General features: G+C 37.1%; 2 protein-coding genes across 2 annotated transcripts; both read left to right on the top strand.

Annotated features, from left to right (window-relative positions):
* Positions 1–402: 402 nt before the first annotated feature.
* Positions 403–3762, top strand: LOC109535777 (transcription activator BRG1). Its single transcript, XM_019901775.2, has 7 exons — positions 403–734; positions 843–1021; positions 1083–1220; positions 2143–2274; positions 2335–2659; positions 2716–2898; positions 2968–3762. Exons 1-7 carry the CDS (start codon positions 554–556, stop codon positions 3027–3029), a joined length of 1200 nt encoding a protein of 399 aa, XP_019757334.2. The 5' UTR covers positions 403–553; the 3' UTR covers positions 3030–3762.
* A 629-nt stretch (positions 3763–4391) lies between these two features.
* LOC109535759 (rho GTPase-activating protein 190) lies at positions 4392–17011 on the top strand. The gene is made up of 2 exons (XM_019901737.2): positions 4392–4778; positions 8800–17011. Exon 2 carries the CDS (start codon positions 8829–8831, stop codon positions 13761–13763), a length of 4935 nt encoding a protein of 1644 aa, XP_019757296.1. The 5' UTR covers positions 4392–4778; positions 8800–8828; the 3' UTR covers positions 13764–17011.
* Positions 17012–17363: the final 352 nt, after the last annotated feature.

Below are 17363 nucleotides of genomic sequence, written 5' to 3' on the forward strand. Positions count from 1 at the left end.
GAAAACTTAAGTTTATTACTGTAGTAATTTGGGCTTTTCTAACTTTTCAAGTGGTCTTCAGCCAAGACGAAAGCGCGAGAAACGAAAAAAAAAGGTATCTAGTTTAATTAGTTAATCTCTGATCCAATTGCCAATCGCCAATAGCTGTGCAATGTAGCCAATTTGTTAACAAATAGTGTAATATACAATAGTAACGTAAATAAGTTTGTAACGTGTTTAGCAGTAGGTAGTAGATTCTAATTGGCTTAGAGAGAGGCTAGCTAATGGTAGAGCGGTAGATCTCACGAAAACGGTAGTCCTGGCAAGCCTGAACATAACTTCTTCTATCAGCTGAGAGACGCGATAACAGCGCGCTCACGGCCTAAGCAAAAAATAAAAACGTAGACTGTCCACAGCAACCACAAAATATCCCCCCTGGGTATGTTCTGTGACAGGAACTGTCTGTGAACTGTCTCTAGGCCCTGATGTAAACAAAAGGGTCAAAAGTTGACTATTTAGTGAAAGTTTATTAATTATAGTTTATGAATAAATAAAAGATAGGCTGCTAAATGTGATGACGGCGTCTAGGGCGATACGAGGCACAAAAGCCAAAGTGATTTTGTACATTGTTTTGTTTTTTACTTTCGCAGGTCTAATTAGTATGTTCAACGATATAATCAGTAAACTCGATGAGGCTAAAAATTCAAATGTGATGTGCCATCAACAACAGGAAAACCTTTCCACTCAGCTACATGGTAAAATATAGAAAAGTTATTTATTTCTAGTAATACCCGTGGAAAGTATGTCAAGTGCATACTCTCTACTTCTGAAGATGTGGAATTAAATGTAAGTCATTTTCACAGTAATATCAGAATATAAGGAAAAATTGGAGGAGAACCTCAAAATTGACCAAGCAGAACTGCAGGAGAACAAAGGCATTTGGGAGACTAAAGTTAAGGAGGAACGGGATCGTGCTCAGAAGCTGATTGGCGATGCCCAAATGAAATATAACTCTATGTTGCAGCATTTTAAATTGCTTCAGGTAAGAAACCGCCACCCCAACGAAACCCGATCACAAAATTAACATTAACGAATCGTTTCAGACCGAATTCGATGACTTCAAGGAACTCAGCAGTGGTTCACAGAAAAAGCAATTAGAGGAAATAAACAGTTTGCAATCAAAACTAAAGAAAGTTGAGGAGGAATTGAAAAAAGTTTCTGAGTCGAAGGAGGAGATTAAGGTAAATGTACCAAATTAACTCACTGAAACATAACTTAAAATAAATGAACGGCCACATTTCCATTAATTCTACCAAGTTTAAACAATTTCCCAGGTACTAACTGATCCGGTTGGTATAAATAAACTCAACTGTATTTTTCTATTCAGTTTTCCAGAGCGTTTTGAAATAATCAAGTTTGGATTTGATTCAGCAACCTAAAGATATGGCTTTAGACTAAAATCAAAGACCGAAAATTTACAGGCCTTTCATCAAATAGTAGAACTAATAGTTTAATTTCAGAAATCGTGTCATGCGTTTGAACTTATCGGATATGTATAAACTTCTGCAGTAATTCTCGAATAAAAAAACAAAAAAAATACTGCCACAAAACTAATCTCTTAGCAGACTTTAGTCTTAATTTCGCTTGAGATCAGAATTAATCTGCTTACTATAGAAAACCCTAAAACTTACATTAAAAATTACTTATTAATCTCACTTGCGATGCCATCTAAGAATTAAACAAATATTTTCAAACTTTCCATGTTTATTGCTTGAGGCTTTTTTGCCATGATGCACAAAATCTTTACTAAAACTCTTGTGTAACTAATTCAAAAGGAAATTGAATTAGTTTTGAAAACCAGTATAAGCTTGTGATGATTTTATAAAGGCGTTCGAGTCTCCGATTTTCACGAAACTGTTTTTTAATACCCGAATGGAAATCCAAGCAGTTTAGGAAGTCTGGTATAATATTTTGATAGGAATAAACATTAGCATTTATCGCATACAAATATGCCTTAAAAGCAATAGTTTACCTTCCTTAAAGTCCGGAACTTTTCTACGATTTAGCCAAAATAGTTCCAATAAAAAAAGCAATAAAACAACTCGCATTCAATTTAAGAACTTTTGTTATTTTTGTTTTGAACGTAGTTTATATTTATTTCAGACTCAGTTAATTAAATTGGAATTGGAGAATGGGGAGTTAAAAACAGTGAATCGATTGAATCACGTTAATGAATCTATTAAATTCTATTTAGATGAACACAATGCCATGTACCAAAAGTACACCGCCCTAAAGGTAATCGCTGTTTTAGAGCTCATTTTCTATTGCCCTCTAAATGCATATTTTTCGCTTTAGAAAAAATGTGGTAATTATTCCGAAGAAAACCCTGCCACTTTACCTAATGCTGATCTAGCCAATAAGCCATCAGAGAAGGCGGTTCTAAATTTGCCAGGCCTTAAAATGGCTGAAAACCCCAGTAGTTCTACAAAGGCTGTGCCAAAAGTGTCTCCATCGGAAGGAGCCTTGAATGGAGCCCGGCCTCTTCTTGTGCCCAATGTTACGCCAGAATCAGCTAAGAAAAAAGGAAACCTGAAGCCACCACAAGGCGTGGTAGAGCCACCAGACAGAGAAAACCAAAACGAGCAACCTCAAGTTCAGTTTGAGAAAAAAGATCTTAAAGGTAAATTTTACTAATTCAAATGAATGTCTAGTTTCAACTTTATGTCGTTTTACTAGATGATATTGAAAAGGACAATGTGGCACAAGAAGTGTTTGATGGGCCTCAAAACAACATCGAAGGAGGACTAGCGTTTGATGATGGCCTGATGAAACCCGCTCTAAACTTAGGTCAGAAGAAGGATGATAAAAAACACGACGACCAAGAATATAAAGATATCCAGCGAGAAGAGGAGGGCGATGGTTAGTGTTGCGAATCTGATGATCATGTCGTTTCCTGCGCCTGATTTTAGCGATGAACTTTATTTTCAGATGACATGGATGATTATGATAACCATCAAGGCAGAGCCGAAGATATTGCAGTTAGGAACTAGCATTCATAAAAATCTCTGGATTTATGTCCGCAGTAGGTAACCAAACTATCTGTATTATATCCGTTAAGTATTACTAGTTAGATTTTGTATATAAATTGTCGGTTTTACTTTCAATATCAAACTTACTTTGTCCGTTGCGTTTAGTTCACGCAACTCAGTTATGAATATGCAACAATAAGTATGCTTCTGATCTAATTTTAAAGGCAACAACATTACAAAAAGTTAGCATAAAATTGTGTATTGTGATCATTTAACAGGATTCTCAGCTCAGTTTTGTAAGCCAGCAGTGGCAAAGTTTAGCTTATATAATTAGAATATATTGTAGGGAAATGAAAAGAGTACTAAAAAGCATGAAAAATTGCTAGTTAGACTTATTTTATTCTTTATTGAATATCAATCATTAGCAAACCGATGCTTATAGAAGGAAACTTCCTTTCTTCGGTAATAGACCTTGCAGTTAAATCACACTATTTTCCGAACACCTTGCAGGTTTTCAGTGTAGAATTAATCTTTAGTTTGCAGTAAATCATCGTAGAATAGTCTGCATCGTCAAATATTTTTTTATATTAGCGAAAATATATTTTGTGTTTTTCAGTGCAACTATTTAGTGCATACGCATTTATGAAATAGGCCGATTTTTAGTTAAGTTTAGTCATATCAACGGGTTGTTTATTGATTTTTTTAAAGCGTAAAATTGTATTATAGGATTAAATATATTATGGCTGATTTTCTAGTTTGGTGATTTGATTCTTTAGGTCCGGCTTCATGATTATATGTGTGATTGATTCAACATACATTTTTGTTAATTGTTTCTCGTATTGTAAGAGCATACATAATGCTCATGAATATATTTTATTCATTTTAATACTATGAAAATTAGATCGAGGAAAATTTTGGAGAGTTGATCGAGTCAGAGATAATCCTAATTATACAGGGACCAAAGTCGCATAACAGAAGCATCACATCTACAGGAAGACCCACAATAGCCCATCTTTCATGAAAAGTATTTGATAAAATTAAAAACCGTGACATAATAATGAGAGTAAAAATTTATCCCGTCCTGTCCCGCTAAAAATAAAAATTATCTATAAATTAAGCACAGTTTTATACGCGGTAGTTCAAATACAGAAAGTTTTATTTTATTTTTGCAAGGACCATCCACATTTAGCTTTGGTCACCTTGTATATGAAGCATATCTTGATGTAATCGTTTCTTAGGTAGGCGACCAAGAATACATCGCGGGCATTTGGACCTGGTGGAAGCTGGCCGGCTCGATCTCTCCTTGTTCCGTTCACTATGATTGTATAATGTGATCACTGTTCAGCCGGAGGCCGATGTAGGCTGGAACACTTTCTCCTTAAACGGATCGCTCCGAGTTGTCAAAGCTAATCCCCCTAAAATTGCCAGGTGAAAATCCCTAGGTGCTGTCCAGGTCCAGAGCAAAACCGTAGGAAGGAAAGTTGTCTTAATGGCTTCTTGCTGAAAAAGGTGCTGTGTGATAGGATAATTAGTGTTTCTGCAACTTTGTTTGTTGCCAGTGATAGTGTGAGAAACAAGTCAAGTGTTTATGGAATAATTCGGCCACTGTGTGGTGTTTCAACACGCCTTTTGGTCAGGGGTCTTGTGCAGGCCAGTAGAAATGAATCAAGTCTGAAAGCAAGAAGTCTGGATGCAACAAGACTAAGTTGAGCCTGAAAATCAGTGAAAGCTGCAAGATTTTCGCTACAGGATCTCTCAGATGTCGGATGAGTAAGTAATGCAGCATTTTCAACCAGGTAGAAATATTGGAAATTGCCCTTTTCTTTATGTTTGCTTTTTTCATTAGTACGAACAGGTAAATCGGCTTTCGTTGGACAATATTTGCTTAAAAACCATTCACAATTGTGGTCGGAATGTTGCAGTGTCTATTATGCTATAATTAAGCTAGTCATTCGAATTAGCCATGCTTCCTTTCTTTGTAGGAGGCATTAAATTGCCCAAGTGTGTTTTAATAGGATAATCTGCTGTTTGTATACTAATTTGATGCTGCAATTATTATACAATAACATTCATTCAAATCTACAAATGAAATTCACTTCTGTCATGTATAGTAAACCAGTTTTTTAAACAACTACAACCAGCTATCTTACCTAGGTCACAACATAATCGATAACACTGTAGTCTTTCTGGTTGATTTCTTCTGAGTTAAAAGTATTGGTAATTGAGTACGAATATAATCTATAGGTTTCATAATCTTTAGCTTCTTCATAGCGGTAAGAACAATTTCGATATTCCCTTAGCAACTGGTTACATCTAYAGCATGCCAATAAGAACAGCAAGCACATTTCAGTATTTAACACGTTAGAGCCTTCTAGTTCCCAAATTATCTACTTTTAAACTAAGAAACTTGGCCATAATGCTACATTCGTACACRAGCAATATGTGCCAAAAGAATACGAATAAGCGAAGCTGCGTAAGTATTAAACCAACCATTAATAGTCCAACCTTTAATAATCCAATAAAAGACCTCCCATACGTGACTTAGCAGGAGTCCAAGAAAAACAGTTGTATGTTTMAAACACTTCAGTGTTTTACATGTGATAAGTTCAAATTAAAGGGAAATTTTAATTAAAATTTARTTCAAAGTGAACTAAAATTGCAGAAAACTCCAGTAGAACAGCGACTTTTATTTGCTTACTGTGAAAATCTAACAGTGTGAGGTGTAAGACAAAGCTGCAATAGTTGTTATAATACAAATGTTCATGTAAACTTAATTGAAACATCTCTTTTTTCTGCATTTTTCATCTGATAGTAATTTATACCTTACTAGCACTTGTATAAAAAATATGTTGCGATATGAAAATTATGATTTCTGAATGTTTATGAATTCCTCACTAAGTGTTCCATGAAGCATCGAATTATCAGAGATTTACTGAGCAATTTCTCTTTCCTGAATGGAAACCCCAACTATAGTAGTTACTTTCTTTTCGTCAAATTTCACAATGGTTTATCTAATACTGTCTGTTCTGCGATTTAAACATTTTACTGCAATTAAATGTGCGATTATTATGCAAAAGTTAAAACAAAGCGTTGCCACCTAAAGCAAATGAATATATTAAAGAACATTATATGCATTGCCTGCTGCTTTGCAATATGGTTTGTTTATTGTCAGCATCTAAATGGGTAGAAGCATCATTCATTAAAAGCCTGTGTGATTCATTAATAAGCAATTGTATATATTACATTTAAGTAAATGTGAGTATTGAATCATCTTCTCTATTGCCAGATTGAAGAACATAAGTTTGCAAAAACATTTAGTTTCCTCTTTTGGTTTATGCTTACCTCGTCTGCTGAGGTATTCGATATTTTAAAAAAATTCCCAGTCAAAACGAATACCAAATATAAGCCTGTTTCATAGGCCATTTGATAGGTAGATCACGATCAGTTCTGAAAATGTGAGTTTCCTCGCGATTTTCGTCAATTTTTCATGACTTTTAAATGTGGATGATCCCGTTTTTTTCTGTCACCCTCAGTAGCTTATGGTTGGTTCAATAAAAATGCCATTCACAACCAAATGAGCTAAAGGAAACAACTCAAGAAGATTTCGCCAATCGCGCAAAAGTTTATTTCATTCATTAGCATTAGAACCAATGATCGCATTATTTCAAATTTATTCCAAATTATTACCTTTTCGTTAGTTCCAACGCATAACTTTGTGACTTTTACTAACAACTTTAGTAAGTAATTCTAATTAAATTTGCGTGTAAGTGCGACTTTTACGAATAACTTAGCTATACGTTTGAGATGCAATACTAGTCTCTCTACAAATAGAAAAATGTAAATTTCAGTTGTTTCACGGATACTTTTCTAGTCCAAATATTACAGTAATATTTTTTTCCATCCATGTAATGGAATGTTGCTTCATGTTCGCATGTATTAACACGGTTCAATGAATATATGTATTTTAAAAACCGTTCTTTGGAACCCATACTTAGAAAGTGAACATTTTTACATGCAAATAATGGATAAATAAAAATGAGTGCAATCAGAGAAATCCACTTTATTAAATAAATTTTACAGGGTGATTCAAAATAGCCTAAACATTTTTTATTTTATTGTTATGCGTTATTTATAAACAAATTAAAGTTCAATTGGATGATTTGAAAAATGGTTTATTAATAAAAAATGTTCTAATTTATAAAGGTTTATTAATGAAGTAACGAAATGTCCGGAAAGTGAATTTTTTTTTTGACAAATATTATAATTTGAGGGAATTTATAGTTTCTATTATAATTTATATGGTTCGAGATTTATACGCGTAAACAATGGAACTGTATTTTGCTCTTTACTACCTGAGCATTTTGCTAATTTTCCTATATTTTATGTAAGTATCTAATCTGTTTATAAGCGAGTAGCAAATCTAGATGTTTTTCATAAAAAATGTGAAGAATTATAGCCCAAGTTTTTTATTTTTCTCGATGCTATGCAGTAAAATTAAAAATAAAATTAGATTTTTGGCAGCCTCTATGCGGCTGACTTTCGACTTTCGAGCTGCTATGAATTTGGATAAATCTTGATCTTTTTTCCTGACAAATTGTCGTGGGATTGTGAAGATTTTCTTTGTTTGAAAAAGTAATTTATGATTTTGTTAATATGGTTAAAAGGCAGCTTTCGTTATTTGCGATTTATTTCCACCATAACTAAATGTATGTTTTTAATGTACATATCGCATATAATATTGCAATACTTATGTATGCTTAACAGTTTAGAAAATATCAAAATAGTTTTGCGCAATATTTAACGTCGATTATTTCATTTGATAAGCGCTTTAAGAAAATGTCGTATTAACCTTTGAGGAAATCCAATCAAAGGGGATGCAAACTTGTATTGCCAGTGTGTGTGTACTATGTGTACACACCCGCTTCCTTCTTTTGAGGAAACATTTTCCTAGGAAATCCGGCTTAACAGGTTTCATTCTTTTTATTGGCGGCATTGAAAACGAACTTTGAAACTTACAACGCAAAAACCGCCACCCAAATATCAGACTTGAATATACCGGGGGTTTAGTTAGAATGTATTATTTGGATTAGTTTTGCTTAAAAATAAGAACAATCATCAGCAGAGTAGAATCATTTAATACAAGGAAAAATCATCAAATACAAGGAATAGTTGCTATCTGATTTTCTGTACATAATTCTTGCCCAAGTTAGATGTTGGCAACTGTAGTTTTTCGAATATTTTTTTTAAAGGTCATTAATTATATACAGGAGGATTAAATTTTTTATTAGGCTAATGGAGTAGATGATGGAAGTCACAAAAATAAGTAGAAACGTTCGAATGTGCTCAAATACCTCGTTTGCGAGATATAGAGGGTTGAAATGAGTGTCTGTGGTCTACATACTCCATTATATCACATGGTTTTAAGAATGTAAAGGGTGTTTTCGGGTCTTTTTCCCTTTTGCTAACCCAACTTTTTTGTGATGCGCTACTGTAGTTCAGCGATATTTTTTTAAAGTTCGCTATTCAATTTTGAAGCGTTCTGGTCTCTTGCATTTTCTTCGTATCTACCACCGTTTATGCAAGAAAAATTGTCGCATTTCATGTGATTGTGAAAATGTTATAACGATGTTAACTTCTGGACGCTTTTTTTTATCTCAATGAAAATTCATGATTCTATTGAAGACAATTAAGCCTTAAGATTGCCATAGTCTCATCTTATAGCTGAATAATCAAGTTCTTCAATGAAGGTTTAGTTAGTTGTTTATATTATTGATATTTTGCTCCGTTACAGGCATTCAGTGATCAACGCTACCTAGGAACATGGCGCGTAAAGGGGAGACGATCCGCAGCATCAACGTGTCCATCGTTGGACTGTCTGGAGTGGAGAAAGACAAAGGCCATGCCGGTATCGGCAAATCCTGCCTTTGCAATCGCTTCATACGTCCGTATGCGGAAGACTACTACATCGACCACATATCCGTACTAAGCCAAACGGATTTCAGCGGGAGAGTGGTGAATAATGACCACTTCTTGTACTGGGGCGATGCCATCAAGTCTCTAGATGATGGCACCGACTATCAGTTTAGTTTGATTGAGCAAACAGAATTCATTGACGATGCATCTTTTCAACCCTTTAAAGGAGGTAAAATGGAACCGTACGTCAAGCGGTGCACGGCTACCAAAATTTCGTCGGCCGAAAAACTGATGTATATTTGCAAGAATCAGTTGGGTATAGAGAAAGAATATGAGCAAAAGGTGTTGCCCGATGGGCGGATGAATATCGATGGGTTTATTTGTATATTTGATGTAAGCGTGGTGCCGAGCAGGAGTATTGAAAAACAAATCGAGTTTTGTGCGGCTATTTTAAATAATATCCTAAAAACCAAAAAACCTGTTGTAATGATTACGACAAAAAACGACGAATCACATGATGTTTATGTGCGGGAGGCGCACAAGCTGGTTCAGAGGAGTGAGTACAAAGGCAACATTCCTCTAGTGGAAAGTTCTGCTCATGAAAACGTTAATATCGACTTGGGATTTTTGCTGCTGGCGCAGATAATCGAGAAAACGAAAGTTCGTCTAAAAATCCCTTCATACGGTGAAGCGGCTTTGGCACGGAAGGAGATGATGGATGTGGCCAGTGAGACTTTTATGCGACTTATTCGCGTCCATGTAACCGATTGCCACGGGCTGTGGTCTCAAACCCAAAAAAAACTAAACAATCACAAAGAATGGATACATTTTGTGCAGTTATTCGGCCTGGATGGCACGCAGCGACTATTCAAGCGCCACATAAAGAAACTAAAGGACGAAAACATGGCCAAACAGGTCGCCAAGTACATGGAAATGTTGCCCGATGTTCTACACGATCTTATTCCAGGCTATAACACGCTTCAAGACACCGACTGGCAGAGCATTCAACAGTACATTAAGAACCATCCGAACTTTTCGCAGTACTTCTTTGAGCGACCCGAGGACATTCCTTGGACAGAATGTGTGGGATCCGATAGTGACGAAACCAGAATACCATTCGATGTTTTAGATACAAGCGATGCCGAAACAATATTCAGAAATCACATCAACGTATTGCAGCAAGAGCAAAAGCGGCTGGAGTATAAGAAGCAATTCAAACAACTGCTAGAAGACACTGGCTATGTAACGCCTGGAAAGCATTTGAGTGAAGTTAGAGTGCTCTTCATGGGACGGGAGTGTTTTGAGGCTTTAACTGAGCACGACTGTCAGCAGATCTACGACGCTCATCAACGGGAGCTGATTGAAACTGCCAAACACAATTTCCAGGAGTTGTTGCTGGAGCATGCCGACCTGTTTTATCACTTTAAAAGCATTGCGCCCACAGGCACGATCACTCAGGATGATATTAAGGAAATCACCGATACCCTGCAGGAGGACTTTAGATATAAAATTTTAGATAGGCTAGACCAAGATAGAAAACTTACTCTATTCCAGCATTTGGGATTTATACATTATCCGATCAGGGAGCATTGCCCGGCGTTCCCCAACTGCATGGATTCGTTGATTGAACGAATTTTAGCTACGAAGGCGCATCGACCGTCGTCCTGGAACCATAGCAATCAGTGGCTAATGAGCTCTGAAAACAATCAATTAAACTTGCTGATTTTGGGATTAGACAATTTAGCCGATAATCTAGCTGCCAAGATCCGGGCCCAGTGTGACGACGATGAATATGAAATCGATTGTCAGTTTTATAGCCTGGACTATAGAATTATCAATGGTGATGTCAGCCTGCCGCACAATTCTTTTAAAACCTCGGAATTTGTGCCTCATGGCAGTTTCTGCGTCTACTCGAACGCCGAGTCTTTTGAGTATATCAGGGAAAGTTTAGAGAAGAAGCTCTTATCAAATCTGGAGCAGGATGACAAGCTGCCCTTCCAGGGATTGCCGATTGTTCTCATGTACCTTCAAGACTCGACTACAGAAGATAAGGAAGTTTTGAAACTCAAGGAAGATGGTCAAAACTTGGCTGACTCGCTCCAGTGTCCTTTCATGGATGTCTCCTTGGATCAGATCGGTGAAGAGCAACTGGTCTCTGATGCTCTGCAGCAGTTGGTCCAAAGCATTCATCACAGAGCAGGATTTCTGAACATAAATCAGTCCGTTATAGAATGCGTCGAGCCAGATATTCGGGTGATTATGTGTATGTTCTGTGGCGATCCGTATAGCGTGGAAAATGTTCTATCGCCGCTCCTAAACCACCAATTCTGCTTCCTATCTTCGCCTCATAGCGTGATTTTGGAAACGTTCCTGGGCGACTCCAAAAGGAAGGTGGAAGTGATCGTTTCTTCATTCCATGGTGCAAATGCATTCCGGGACGAACTTGTCCACGGGTTTATCCTCGTCTATTCCACTAAGAGGAAAGCTTCTTTAGCTACTCTAAATGCGTTTTCCATGAACATTCCTAATTTGCCGATTCAAATTCTGGCAGTGACTGATTCGGGAAGCGCCACAGCTTTCTTCAATGACGATATGAGCCAAATGTTGATCACTGAGGGGAATTCTACTGCTGATAGGCTGGGAGCGCATTTCATGACTTCTTCGGCTGCTATGCAGCCGAAAACTGCGTTCTTTACTCCGTTTTTCAAGGAAGTGTGGGAGAAAAAGCCGGAGATTGAGCAAGCTTTCCATATGGAGGAACCGTCTGGTTTGGATAGTGGAGAAGGTACGCTTGAGAGATCGCGATCGACTGGCAGGCACGGGCCAATGCCACCTCCAAGGAACGAGAGTTACTATTTGAAGCTGGGCAATGAGGGGAGTGAGAGTGAAAACTTCGATCTAAGTGGCCCTGATGATAAGCTGAGCTCCAGCGATCATAGTGATAGATTTTCTAGCATTTACATGTACGGGAGCGAAGGCTCGATGGGCAAGAAGCGCCACAACCACTCGGGCTTACAAGTGTATCCTCCTCCAGCCACTCCTCCGGAACCGGCGCCTCCCGACAATATTGGCTCCAGATATTCAAAGAAGTCCCTAATGTCGTCTCAGACTAGTCTAGACGAGGTCCACTATGGGGATCCGCCAATGTCTTTGCCGGGCAGTGCGTGGAATAACTATCAGCAGCATGCTTTTACAACTGGACGAAGACACATGCCCGTGTCAAAGTCGCGTTCTAAAGGGATTTCACAGACTCTTAAGCAACCTGGAAAGTTGAACATGAAGAATTACTCGGCAGTGACTGAAGCCATTGCCCGCATGAATATGAACGATTCTAGTTTTGGTAATGCTCCCCTGGCAACGCCTGAGCCTGTGGATTTAGGCTGCGAATACGCGCAGGTTAAGGACATGGTGCACAACATGTATCCGCCAGAATCTGAGTATATGTATACGATGGTCCAAGACGCGATAAGTGGAAAAACCAAACTGAGACAGCGCAGGGAGAAGGGCCAGCCTAGCTACTCGGACTCCGATAGTGAATGGTCTAGTTTAGAGAGACGACAGAGGGCTAGCGAGGTTTACTCTAAAGTGACCAGAAAAGGAGGCACCCACAAGCGCCAGAGGAAGAAGCGAACCGCCATTCCTGTGCAGCCACCCAGAGTGCCCCAATTGGGCCCGTTTACTATGCCGTCTATGCATTCTCCTTCAGTGGAAGGAGAAGAGAAAGCCAATGTCGCCACAGAATCGAACTCTGAATCTTCTGAAGTAAGTGAAACTGAACAATTCCCTCCTGCAAATATGGCCGATATTCGAATGAAGTTTGCCCAGAAGCGAAGCCAAAGCCTGAAGAAGCGCATCCCCGATTTGCCAAACAGCCACAATTTTAACATGCTGAATTCGCTGGATTTGTACACTGGCCAAGCGAATTCCTATGGGATGATGCACGATGAAGAGTCCAGTTTGGATGTTTCCTCTCCTAGAGACAACAATTCCCCGATGTTTGGGGTGTTTCCCAGAATGAAGGAGACTGATCTGGAGAAATTGCTACGGAAGCGGGAGAAGCAAAAGGCTAAAGATGATTCGAAGCTGGAGAAGCGTCGGCTGAAGGAGGAAAAGCTACGCAAAGTGGCCGAGGAAAAGGACCGCAAGCGGCAACTAAAGACCAATAAGAAGGCCGCCGTGTTGCCCAGCGGGGTACCTTCCAAACTCACCGACTATATCCAGTCTGATAAGAACTACATTCCAATTTTTATGGAAAAGTGTGTTAAATTTATAGAAGCAGAAGGCTTGGACTCTGAGGGTATTTATCGGGTGCCAGGCAATCGGGCGCACGTTGACTTGTTGTTCCTGAAATTTGAAGAAGACGTTAACGTGGATATCCACGAATTAGACATTCCGGTAAATGCCGTCGCGACGGCATTGAAAGATTTTGTTTCGAAACGATTACCGCCATTATTCGACGAAAACGTTCTGGCAGAAATGGAAGAAATCGCCGGAACCAGAATGAAACCCATGGTGACCACGACGGGAAACATGGAAGTGAAAGCTGATAGAAGCTGCCGACTTTTGGCCCTTCGACAAATGCTAGACAAGCTACCTCCGATCAATTTTGCAATTCTGAAGTTCGTGTTTCAGCACTTTGTTAAAATCACCGAGAATTCCAAGCTGAACAGCATGGACTCGAAGAACTTGGCAATTTGCTGGTGGCCCACATTGTTGCCCATCGAGTTCAGCGACATGGGCCGCTTCGAGCAGATGCGACCCTATCTAGAAGATATTGTTCAAACCATGATCGATCAGTATCCATTCCTGTTCTGTGGCAAAGAGGCCTTTGTCATGGTTTAGAAAAAACAAGTAAATCTGAAAGACAAAACACACCCAGTATTTTTAAGTGCTTCAATGCCAATAGGAGTAGATTTTTATAACAAGAAGAAGGAATATTTTTATGTCAACGCTGTGATGGAGTGAAAATGACTGTTGACGTGTTTTAACTTGGACTGAAACAATTATATCAACGCACAACTTGCTTCGCCAAGGCTCTGTAACGGTCGTTCAGATCTCTTTGTTAACCATTTATAGATGATGCCTTGGAGTTGGTCACAACTATACAAAATCTGCCCTACAAGCGCACAACCAAGTAAGTCGGGATTGTTCAGTGTTTGAAAACCAATTTTGTTTTGTATGTCTAAGTATATCTATATATTCTTCAATCTATATATTCATACTATACCTATAGTTGATATTATGCAGGAAAATAGTTAATAATTTAAAAAGTTTCCTAATTGTTTCAATAAATCAGTTGCATGAACATACTCTTTTAAAAGGGGATTAAAGGAGTATGTATTATGGAATTCAGTAAAGTTGTAGATGTAAAGAGTCAGATGGCACCAAAAAAAGAAATTATTTTGGGGGAAGATCTGAAAGTTTAATAAGTAACTCGTTAATAACTGTGTCATTTCCTGGTTAATTCCGCGACATGCACTTTTACTTTAGGGCAATCCGAATTTTTCTCAAAGAGCACGATCTGCATCGTTTTATAAACTGACGAATTTCAATGTCGAGCAACCATGTTTACCTTCTTGTTTCTCAAGTCTTTCAATTTAGTAATTTTGTCATTTCTGTCCTGGGTAATTCCTCCTCCACATGCACTTTTTCTTCTGGAAATCGAGATTTGCTTGCTTTTGCCGAATGGGAGGATCTGCATCATTTTATAAATTGACGAATTTCTTTGTTGAGCAACCATGTTTTGCTTCTTGTTTCTGAAGTCCCTCATTTTAATAATATTGTCATCCCTTTCCTGGTTAATTCCTCCTTCACATGCACGTTTAACTTCTGGTAAGCTTGCTTTTGGTAATTCTTAATTAACGAATTTCTTGTTTCATTGCTTCTGAATACGGTTTACATGGTCTTAACACTGTTTTACATCTTTGGTCTGATTTGACTCTGCTTTCCAATGGCAGTGTTTGTTATTATTTCTCGTTAATTGCCATCAACTTAAAAGCACCTCGACTTAGTTGATTTTATACTTGCAAGGCAGATCTTAGGTAGAACGCAAGTTCAGTATCTTGTGAGGCAGTTATCTTATATCTGTATTGTTCAACTGTTGGCGTAGATAATGGGATTGCAATTCTTTTTTGTTGTCCGCATCATGCCAGTTTACATGTTGAAGACAGCAGCATTAGTAGACTTTTGCTGATTGTAAAGTAAACTGAACTAGCTGGATTGAAGGATGTTTTTAGATTAAGTGAATGTTGTATGTTTTTCAATATCAACGAGCAAGGCGGTATATGCCTGTGTCCATTTCACATGTATCAATATCCTACTTTGTGTAAATTTATAGTAAATTAAATGTGTGGTTCCATATTACAAAAAGTACTCAAAGCTTTAACGTTTTTAAAAACCTAGATGTAAACTGTAAGATGGGATGTTTGTTTATTTTCTTTTTCCAGTAGGTCGATGTTGGACTTTTTTAGCTTTTACATCGACATTGGTGTTCATTATGATTTTTTAGTTCAGTTGAAATTTGTGCCATATGAAGCGAACCCAGGTAATCAAGTGTAAAATAGTTGTATCTGGATATCAGGCAAGTAGCTTGTTTTAGACGATCGCAATCATAATGACACCAACACTCGATTCCATATTTTGAAAACATAATATATGAGACAATAAATGTGATATAATCATTTTCGTGTAATACTCAGTTGCCATTCGAATGCATTTTGTTACTGTTAAGTATCTATTGCACGTCCACAACTTAAATCACGTTTAATCGTAACTAGATTGTTATTAACTAAATGGCCGAAAAGGGGTGCACGTTTCATTCTCCAAAATCTGTTTTCATTTGCAATTAAATGACACGACAATGTTCTCTTTCATTAACATCTTTCGATTTACGTTCTTAACATCACTTGATTTGCCAAAACCGGACCAAGCAACTGCCAGTGTAGACACTTAAATATTGCAATATTTCTTGTGTTTTTAGAAATTAAAAACTACCAAAACCCACTATTGCAATTTTGTGAAACCAAGCACTTGAGCTCTCTAAGCAAAGATCTGTATTAAATTGTCGTTATTTTTTTTAAACGGCAACTTTTCGGATATAAAATGTTTGATGTTAAGTAAAAGTGTTTTGTGTGGTATAATTGGAGCCACTTTGCTCTGCCTGAGCTTGTAGTTTTATAGTTTCGGTTTCCTTTATTCTTATTATCGAAGATTTTACCGACATTAATTATGAAGTTACTCCTTTCTCAAAGTCCATGTTTTTGCGAAAACAGCCACAATGTGTGAACACTTTTCCTCTTCCAATGCAACATGCGATTCGGAATTGATTTGATATTAAATGGTAGTTCTAAATGGCAATATTAATTTTTATTTAATTATCTTGCTTTAAGCTGCATGTGCTGTCGATGTGTGTTTAAGGTATAGGTGTTGGTTCTGCATTTGATAGCGCAAATCTAACTAAATTTTCACATTTAGGCTATTCGCGCTATGTTAAAAGTAGAGCAAGCAATACTAGGGATTTACCTGCCTGATATGTTGTAATTGTTCACAAAATCACGTTTTGACTGGTTGTGATGATAGTATTCCATTACGGCCTTTGTAAAATGTTTTTTTAATTTAGTTTTATCGAAAAAAAAATGTTAATTACCAAGTGTGATAAAATTGATCTGTGAATCCAAATGATGAAAAATATGTATGTATATTGAATCTATTTGATTCAACTAACGATTGTCTGAGCCATCCAGTGAGAAAATTATTGCGTTTGGAGATGCTAGTACCTTTTAGAAAATTAAAGAATTTTAATGTTTTGAAGGTCTTTTTTAAATGCTATCATTCATGACTGCTTTGAATCACATACTTAGGGAATTGGACTTTTATTTAGGAAATTTTGTACCTCTGTTTTTGTTTTATTCGCACTATTTTTAAGATTTATGTTCTAGCTAATGAATCGCACAGATTAAAGTCCAATTCGAACAACTTTGTGTAATAAAATTTCCTGTAATTTATGTGCAATTTAACTCTACGTCATTACTGTAATGTTAAAGCTAATTATTAAGAGAATAAAACAATAAATAACGTTTATTTACTCTGAATATAAAGTAATTTTTTAACTACACAGCTTAGAACTTGGAATAATCGTGACTTAGGCCCTAAAACGTTTTTCAATGTGTACCATATGTGGATATATCGTAGATCTCTTTATAATTAAGATTCACATCTTAACTTTAGTGTGTATATATGTAAACAAATGGAATATCTTTATTTATGCTTTATATTTATTCAGTATACTCCGAACAAGCTTAATGTAATTTTCAATGTTGTTGGATTTATTTTGTAATATTTTTCATTTATAAAATTTGTATTTTTGTTTTAATAAATAAACATTTCAAAATGTTTACATTCCTTTATCTCAACCGCGATCTATTTCAAGTTTTTTCATGTTGA

Source organism: Dendroctonus ponderosae, unplaced genomic scaffold (assembly GCF_020466585.1).
Source record: "Dendroctonus ponderosae isolate FM_Combo_2020 unplaced genomic scaffold, Dpon_F_20191213v2 Dpon_F_20191213_3, whole genome shotgun sequence".
Taxonomy (NCBI): Eukaryota; Metazoa; Arthropoda; class Insecta; order Coleoptera; family Curculionidae; genus Dendroctonus; species Dendroctonus ponderosae.